General features: G+C 40.2%; 1 protein-coding gene across 2 annotated transcripts in view; it reads left to right on the top strand.

Moving 5' to 3' along the window:
- The window catches only part of Wdr37 (WD repeat domain 37), an 81,736-nt gene that overhangs the window by 65,522 nt on the left and 6,802 nt on the right, over positions 1–9,412 (top strand). Inside the window, exon 14 of one of the 2 annotated variants that reach the window (XR_001174751.1) lies at positions 3,382–5,525. Coding sequence is in view for 1 of the 2 variants with exons in the window: in XM_013009391.1 (XP_012864845.1) it covers positions 3,382–3,513 (132 nt within the window). In the remaining variant the exon portion in view is untranslated. Of the gene's footprint in view, positions 1–3,381; positions 6,301–9,412 lie in introns of those variants that run through there. The other variant, XM_013009391.1, reaches the window with a different exon arrangement.

Here is a 9,412-nt window from a genome sequence, read left to right as displayed (position 1 = left end):
GTGCTGGGGAATCGAACCCAGGGCCTCATGTATGCAAGGCAAGCACTCTACCACTGAGCCACCTTTCCAGCTCCTACATAGATTTATTTTTTAAGATAAATATGTAACACTTAATTTTGACCTTGTAACACTTATTTAAATGAATAAATGTAGTTTTCAAGTCACAGAACCACAGCTAGAAATCACTGGTTTATTATGTTCTGGCCAATTTTAAAAAGAGAACAAAAACAACAAAACCTGTTTTCTTCAGTATTAGGAATTAAACCAGTACTTGTCTAGCCTCTAGCCTTCCCACATTAAACAAGCACTCTGCTACTGAGCTTAATCATAGCCCTGTTTATTTTATTTTGAGACAGTCTTGCTAAGTTGGGCAGGTTGGCCTCACACTTGCAGTCTCCTGCCTGCCTCAGCCTCTCAAGTATATGTGCGTGTACGCCACTATATTGGACTTACTGGGGTTTCTAGGATTTAGAATGAAAGTGACTAGTGATTAAAGTGGGAGTAGTGTAGGCAATGTTTACAGCACACTCTGGAAAGTGTGCTGTGTGACTGGGATCTTACACCACAGGAGGCCCTGGTGGGTTTTTTTTTTAAGTTTTCTATTATCTTTAGCTGTACAAAGGAGTTGCCTTTCATGTGTGGATGGGTAATGCGATCGTCCATAATATGTCTCAGTATGTGCGTGTGTGTGTGTGTGTGAGCACAGTACTTTGAGCACATGTGTGGAGTTCCTGACCCCACTTGGGAGGTGGTGGTGGTGTCTTGTCTGACTCAGAGCTCTCTCTGACGTTCAAGTTCCTCACAGTGGAGTTCTTGACTGTGTGGTCATTTTCCTTTATTCATTTGTGAAGATGAATGCTATATCTTTAGCTAATATTTATTTGTTGCTTAATCTTCATAATGACCCAAGGGGGCTAGATACCATTAGCCTATTAGCCTAATTAATTGATGAAGATACAGAGAGGTTAAGGTAACTTTCCTAGTTCCACAGCTATTTAGTAGTGTTCTGTATGTAAGTGGATTTATGTATGCATTTGTGTATTTAGTTTTGATGACACCAGAGTTTGAACTCAGGGCCTTGCACTTTGATAGTTGCTACTCTACCAGTCACATCTCTTTCCCCTTGCATTTATCTTTAAGTAATGCTTTCCTGAAGGCATAGTTTTAGACTGAGAGGTGTCACTTCTTGTGTGCTGACTTTAGTGATATTATTAGTAACAATGAACAATGAAGGTAGTTTTCCATTTTGTTTTTGGTATATAGACTTCTCATTTACCATGTTTTTGCAGCCTACTGCAGTTCTTGTCAAATTTACTCACAGTATTATTCATACGTGAATGTTATATAGAGAAAATTTTTGTGCTATTCTTTATCTTTTCAAAATCTGTGTTTTACTTAATAGTAATTCTTTTTTTTTTTTTGGTCTGGTCGTGGGCCTAAACTCTGGGCCTGGGCGCTGTCCCTCAGCTCTTCAGCTGAAGGCTAGTGCTCTACCACTTGAGCCACAGCACCACTTCCAGCTTTTTCTTTTTGCTTATGTGGTGCTGAGGAATTATGAATGCAAGGCAAACACTCTACCACTGAGCCACCTTCTCAGTCCTAGAGCTAATATTTCTAAGATACTGCTTATAGGTAGTCTAAGTACTGGAGTGTTACTGTAAGTACTTACTTGAATCTGTATACATATACCCTAATATGTCACACTATTAAGTTTTTAATGTCCCAGACATTCTGGTTTTTAACCTTTTTTGTGATCTAGGTTTTGAACTGAAGGCATCCTGTTTGTTAGGCAGGCATTCTACCACTTGAGCCACACCTTTAACCCTATTTTTTTTTCCCCCCCGTAGTACTTGGACTAAATTACCTTATCACTGGCAATGTATAAAGGTTCCTTTCCAGGCATGCTAGCCAGCATTTGTTGTTTTTATGTTTTCTTAATAATAGCAATTATGATTGAGGGAGGTAGAATGTCACTGAAGGTTTGTGTGTGTGCACGTGCGTTTGTGCGCATGCTGGTCCTGGGGCTTGAGCGGTGCCTGCTGTCCCTGCGCTGTCCCTGACCTTTTTTTGCCCCAAACTAGTGCTCTACCACTTGAGTCATATAGCTCCACTTCTGACTTTTTGGAAGTTCACTGGACATGAGTCTCAAATTGGCTTCAAACTGAGATCATCATATTTTAGCCTCCTGAATATCTAGAATTACAGACATTAGCAACTGGTGCCAAGCCCTCAACCCTGATTTTTGACTGGAATTTCTGAAGATTGTAGGAATTTACTCAGAAGGTCATTTATTTGTTTTGTCTTCCTGGGAACAAAGTATATTTTCCCAGCTCTTTTATGATTGAAACCAATTATTTGATAAATGGTACTTGAAGTCTTTGTTTGAATTTTATTTTAACTTGCTACACAAATATTTAAAAATTTCAAATTGCCGGGCAGCAGTGACTTATGCCTATCATCCTTAACTACTCAAGAGATCTGAGTGATCTGAGGATCACAGTTCCAAGCCAGTCCAGGCAGGAAATTGTGTGAGACTCGTACCTCCATTAACCCCCAGAAAACTGGAAGTTGTGCTGAGCAAAAAATGCTCAAGGATAGCAAAAAACAAAAACAAAAACAAAAAAAACAAAAAAACCAAAAATAAAAACAAATGAATCATTTTCTTTCTTTCTTTCCTTTCTTTCTTTTTTTCCTTTCTTTCTTTTTTTCCTTTCTTTCTTTTTTTCCTTTCTTTCCTTTCCTTTCTTTCTTTCTTTCTTTCTTTCTTTTCTTTCTTTCTTTCTTTCTTTCTTTCTTTCTTTCTTTCTTTCTTTCTTTCTTTCTTTCTTTCTTTCTTTTCTTTCTTTCTTTTCTTTCTTTTCTTTCTTTCTTTCTTCCGTCGGTTGTGGGGCTTGAACTCTGGGCCTCCGCTGTCCCTCAGCTCTTCAGCTCAAGGCGAGCACTGTACCACTTGAGCCACAGCGCTACTTCCTGATTTTTTGTGTGTGTATATATAATTTTTTCTTGCTAAAGGCCCATGACCCACCTACTTTCACCTCTGCCATGCAGATTGTAGGTGTGACCCACCACATCTCACTTGCTAGTTGAGGTGGAGTTCTTACTGACCTTCTAGGTCACTGGGCTTGTGTCATACTACAGTTCTATCTTTACCTCCTGAGATTTCCGTCTTGGGCCACCACAGCCAGCGTGTTTTCTTAAAGAACCCCAACTTCCTTATCATTTGTCATGTGTTCCATTGGTGCTCATTTCTTTGGGGCCATACTAGCACTGGCTCAGGGAAAGTCCGTTGTCATGTGCAGTGTTGGTGGCTCAGTTGGACTAATCCATGGTGTTCACTTGTTACCTAGGCGCACTAATTTTGGTTTGTTTGCTTATCCCCAGGGCCACCGGAGAATGGTGTGCTGCTCGGCGTGGAGCGAAGACCATCCGGTCTGCAATCTGTTCACGTGTGGCTTCGATAGGCAAGCCATTGGTTGGAACATCAACATTCCTGCACTGTTACAAGAAAAATGAGCTCACCAGTGCTTCTTAGTTGGGTGTATGCCATGGACATTTGATTCGTACAGGCTTTTCTGCATATCAATCAGCCATTTTTTGTGAAAGTTTGGCCCTGGGAAGGGTGCTTTGTATGTGTTCTTTTCACATTGTGCCCAGCTTGCATGAAATGTACAGAATGTTCATATTTTTTTATTTCTGTCTTATGTGTATTGGCCCTCCCTGGTCGGTAGAAGTGAAGCTCTCCTCCACACAGTACCTGAAAAGCTTGAGCTGTGGACATTGACTGACAGGCAGTAGGACATTACCTTGTGTGCGTTAAATGTGACCTTTTTTTCTTACTGAACGGCCCCTGTGGTCTGCTGTGTTTTCTGGAGTGATTGTACTTATCTACCTTGTGCTGGGAAGATGTAGGGCTGCATTTGCCTTGGCTAGTGAGTGGCAGGAATGATCAGAGATTTCATGTTGACATCCATACGTCTTAGCAAGTACTGTTGTGTAGTTGTTTCAATGAATTTCTGCTACAGTTCCGTAAAAATAACCTGGATTTGCAAATTTGAAAAGAAAGTTTCTGCTTTTTATGGAAAAATCATTTCAATCTCCTGAGGTCTCATATAGGCAAACTCTAAAAGATGATGATTCTAATCACTGATTTTAGGTATTAAGCAAAATTTAAAGCACTTTAGTTTATAGCTATGGTTATAAACATTTTTTAGAAGTTTCAAATGACTTATCCATTGAATGTGACTTGACCTTTATAAGAAGGCCCTGCTACCTGAAAACAAAATCTTAATTTATTTTCTACTTATTTGGTTTGCGTATTTCTAAGTGGGTTCATTTCCTTGGTGGTATTGAGAGCCAACAATGCAAATAAATGAGTACTACCTCAAAAATATTTGGAAACTTTTGGAGTCTCTCACTGTTGCCTAGTTAAAGCACTTTTGATTTATAGCTGGAATATTGAATTCATGATAGAAGGCAAGAAAGACAACCAGACCAAATGTATGCTGATGGTGAAAGGTTCTTCAATGAGGTTGGTGGTAACAATAACAAAGTTTGTAGGTACCAGCTGGTTGAGTAGCCAGTATACCTCTCAGTGCCAATCCTGCTGTGTAAGTCTTTATTCTTGCCTTCTTAGAAACGACCATACCTCTGGTATCTGTAAGTTAATGTTTCCTATTGAGTTACAGTTCTGATAAAGAGACATCTCAGTTATCGCCTCTCATCATTTTAATCCTTCACATGTAACCATGTGTAGGCTGGCCACTTGGAGAGGTACAGGCAGGTAATTCTGAAAACCATCATTTAAACTATCATGGTGGCTCTACCCTACCCTGGTTTCCTGTTTTCCTGTTTTTGGTGATATGAGAGTGTAAATAACTCTTAAGTCTGTTTGGTTAAGTGCTACTATAGTGGACATTCAGGAGTCCTTAGTGGACTTACCAAGAGTGATAAGCCTTGGGTCCTAAGGGACTAATTTTAAGAACCTCACCCCTGACTCATTCAGAATGACTCTGAAATTGACACAACCAGGGTGGATCAACCCAAGAATAACCAATAATGGCTTAAAGTAGAATTGAGATAGTTAACTAAGAGATCTACAACAAATGTTTTAAAGCAATGCTATTTTTAAATTTTTGTTGTATTTTTAAAGCCTGGCACTTTCTGATCACAGGTCTGACCCCAATTGTTTTTTGAGAGCTGAAGTCAGGCTGTTACAATGATTGATTGGAATGTCAGGCTTCAGCTCCTGCTGTCCAGGGTGTATTTTGCTTGGTGGAGTATCACGATGTTTGCTGTGGCCTAATTTCACCTTACAGCAAGAGATGATTGGTGGATCCACCTCCCACTGTATGTGCCAAGTCACGAACATAGATGACTGCCAGTGATGAGCTGCACAGCCATGTTCTTAGGTTCCTTGCATTTTATCTTAGAATAATAGGAGAGTTGAGGGATGTATCCAAAATAGCTAAATTGAACTTAACCAGATCTCTGCCAGACAGAAATACAATGGAAGCTTGTGTGTGTGTGTGTGTGTGTGTGTGTGTGTGTGTATGGATGGTGACCATTTAGTTCTATGCAGACTGGTGACTCTCACTGCCAATAGCTGCTCAGCTTCTCTGTTTAACTGGGGGAGACCAGCCTCTGACCCCAGAAATAAGGCTCCTGCTCATTTCCGTGAGAACACATGATCCTAATGGTGCTCAAGCAAGAGCTCTCAGGAGCAGGACATGATGTGCTGTTCACTGCTCTCCTCTTCTCGAAGGCTCTCATCCCACTGTTGCTGTGTGGCCACGGGTGGGGTTGCTTCCAAGAGGTTTACACCTGAGGAAAGTGTATGCATGCACACGGGTGCATGCATGTGTGTGTCACGTGGCTAGGATGAAGTTATGTTATCAGCCACATGTGACTCATTTGAAATAGTGTTAAGAAATGGAAACACTATAATGTGCAGAAGTGTCCAGAATTTCATTTAATGTTGGAAGGAAAATGTGTGGTTACAAAAAAATAAAAATGTGTTGGTAGCAAATTTCCTGAGCTTGGTTGTTGGACAGCGCAACATTTTTCTCAACCACCGCACATGGGTTTCTGTAGTCAAAAGTTTTGTACATATTTTGGAATCTGAAGACTATGTAAATCATCTGTTACTTAAAAGTCTGTGAAAACAAATTTCTTTGGAGGAAGAAGTATGCATTTATAAGTATTCTGTGGATACAATTATTTTTTATTGTATTGGTGTAATTGTTTTTCAGTGTTCAGTGTTTGTTGCAATATGAAATTCAGTAAAACATCCATGTTCCATAATTACTATTACAAATGTCTTATGTTATTGAAAAGTGTCTCTATGTTTATGCTTAAAAATTTTTTTTTGCTATGTGAAACTTTTAATGGTCATATAAATATCACAGTTACCAAGAGAGAATTAGAACAAATAATTTATGTCACCTGGAAAGAAATTTTTAGAGTTAAAAATTAATTATATTCCATGTCACCTCTTAGGCCAAAGTTGAATAATATACAGCTAATAACTTGTTCATCTCCTGTCTACCTCGCAGTCTTCTGAGAGGATTAAGAGTTTGGCTGAATATGGAGCTTTATTTCTGAGAGTATCTGAAGATGTTTATACTGTTCTTATTGCAGCAAGCTTACTTGAAAGTTAGGGGAAAAAATTACAGTTACAGAAAAGGAGCACCATTTCTGTGGGAGGATACAAATGAAGACTGGCAATGACTGCTTGACGTGGATACATTCTGACCCAGGCTAGTGAAATGTTGCTGTGGGAACCTCAGAAGGAGTTCCAACCGTCGCTGGACGTCTCCTTGCTTGTTGTAGGCTTCTTTTTCAGACTTATAAGCTAACTGACTAAATTGAGTAGGCATTGGGAGTAATTTTCAGACCCCCAAAGGTAGAACTTTCTTCTAGGACTTCTTATTTTTCTTAACTCTGATGATGAAGTGTTCACACCTTGAAACACCTTCAGTGATTGAAGTCTGTTAAAGAATCAATGAGAGAAGGCTTGCTGTGATTTCACAAAAATGCTGCAAAAATCTCTCAATAGCCACAATTTTTTCTTTTTTCTGTATTCCCCAATGAAGAAGAATTTAAAGAAATATTTATGAAATTGTGATCCCAGGTACTGGTGGGCCCACACCTGTAATCCTAGCTACTCAGGAGGCTGAGATCTGAGGATCATGGTTCAAAGCCAGCCAGGGCAGGAAAGTCTGTGAGACTCTTATTTCCTATTAACCACCAAAAAAATGAAGTGGAGCTGTGGCTCAAGTGGTAGAGTGCTAGCCTTGAGCACAAAAGCTTAGAACATCACCTAGGTCCTGAGTGCAAGCCCCAGGACCTGCAAAAAAAAAAAAAAAAAGCTAGGCATCAGTGGCTCACGCCTGCAATCCCGGCTACTCAGGAGGCTGAGATCTGCCTGAGGATTGTGGTTGAAAGCCAACCCAGGCAGGAAAGTCTGTGAGACTCTTGATCTCCAGAAAACTGGAATTGGCGCTGTGCCTCAAGTGGTAGAGTACTTGCCTTGAGCTGGAACAGGGACAGTGCCTGGGCCCAGACTTCAAGCCCCAGGACCGACCAAAAAGAAAAAAAGAAACAGTTTAAGAAATTGGAAGCATTTTAATAATAGAACAGACACTAATCTTTTTGGTGGGAAGAAGCTAAGAATACAAATGTATAATTAGAAATTAAATTCACTTTAGCAGCTTTTGGTCAAAAATGAAAGTTGGTTATGTAAGTGGGCTGTGAGGAGGCATGGGGCCCATTTGTTAAAGGCAGAGATTGAGAACTGCAAGGGAAGGATTTAGGTAATTTGGTCAAGGAGACTTTTCTAAAAAGGACATAATGTTTAGCTAAAACTTGAAGGTGTTCAGAAATTGAAGTGTGTTCAGAAATTGCAGGAAGAATTCCAGGGGAGTTGATCACGTCACAGGTGGTGAGAAAGAGCTTTCTTGAAGGCAGCACTGACATAGCAGTGTGGCTGGAACGCTGGGCATGGATGGTCAGGATAAGGTGTTGGTGCTGAACAGATGCCATGCTGTTGGGCAGCCTTGGGGAAGAGAGTGGCTTTTAGTCCATATGCACCGGCTTCCATGTGGTTCTTGGACCACACCAGGGGAAAGATGAGACTCTGGGAAGCAGAGATGTCACCCTAGTGTGAGGCTGGGGCCATGCTGTGTTGGTGGCAGCAGGATGGAGAAGGAGATGGTTTAGAGTCAGCAAGGTGATTCTTGATAGAACAAAGGGTTCCAGGTTGCAATTCACACCGCATCTGTGAAGACCTCCTCTTGCTGCCAGTACATCTTGGACTCTGCAGGCTTTCCTTGTGTATTCAAAGAATTTTTGAAGCTCAAACTATACAATTCTTCCCCTTACACAGAAAGGATAACTATATATGATGCTAGGACATTTCAGTTGCATGAGGCATTATGTTTAAGTTGCCCTTGCTAAAGTTGCCTGCAAACACTGTCATTGTCCGCCTGTGCTGTTCCCATCCCATACCTATTTGTGCACTGGAGGATTGGTCATTCTGTTAGCTCACCATCTTCTAGGTATCGCTGATCGACTCCAAGAGAGGGTTATGCTTAAGTATTCCCAGATCCTCCATTGAAAGTTTGGGACTGAGAACTGGGAATGGCAGCATCTCACCCATAAGTTTTGGGGCCCAGGAATTGTCAGTGGCCATGTTCCTTTCTACCAGAGTGAGAATAACATGAAGGATTTCGAAGTGCTAAGGGAAAATCATTAGAATTATATACTCAGAAACAAAAACACCACTACCACTTATATTTGGAGAATGAATATGAAATATATACTTTGGGAGTAAAAGGTGTTTTTTTAAAAAAATTTAACCAATACACTTTGGCTAAAGGAATTTTCTCTTCTTTTGTGTTAGTACAGAGGTCTCCATTGAGCTTACTGGGTAGGCACCCTACCTCTTGCATCACAACTTTTTTTTTTTTTGCATCACAACTTTTTGACTTCGTTATTTTTCAGATTGGATCTTGTGTCTTTGCCTGGCCAGGCTTCAACTTTGATCCTCCTTACCTGTGCCTCTCCTGTAGCTGAGATTGCAGGCCTGAGCCACCACTCTGGCTTGTTGGATGGTTTTCTACTCTCATCTTTCTATTTCCATTTGACTTGCCCTAATAGAACTTCCTAAGGAGATACTGTAGGAAGAAGTTATGAGAAATGGCTTCAAATGGTCAGAAATGAAAAGACATTCATATAAAATAAAAATGTATGATTGAATTAATGGTTTGAATTTATTGTTTGCCTGGAAATGAAATGATGAATTTGGATCTCTACTTCACACCAAATAAAATCAAGTCCAGCATTAGCCATTAAATAAAAAGAACCCAAGCCACATTTATTTAAAACATATTTTGTATGATTTAGGGCTTAATAA

This window comes from Dipodomys ordii, unplaced genomic scaffold, assembly GCF_000151885.1.
Source record: "Dipodomys ordii isolate 6190 unplaced genomic scaffold, Dord_2.0 Scaffold9, whole genome shotgun sequence".
Taxonomy (NCBI): domain Eukaryota; kingdom Metazoa; phylum Chordata; class Mammalia; order Rodentia; family Heteromyidae; genus Dipodomys; species Dipodomys ordii.
The sequence above is the reverse complement of the archived record's forward strand: the minus strand, read 5'-3'. Positions and strand labels throughout refer to the sequence as shown.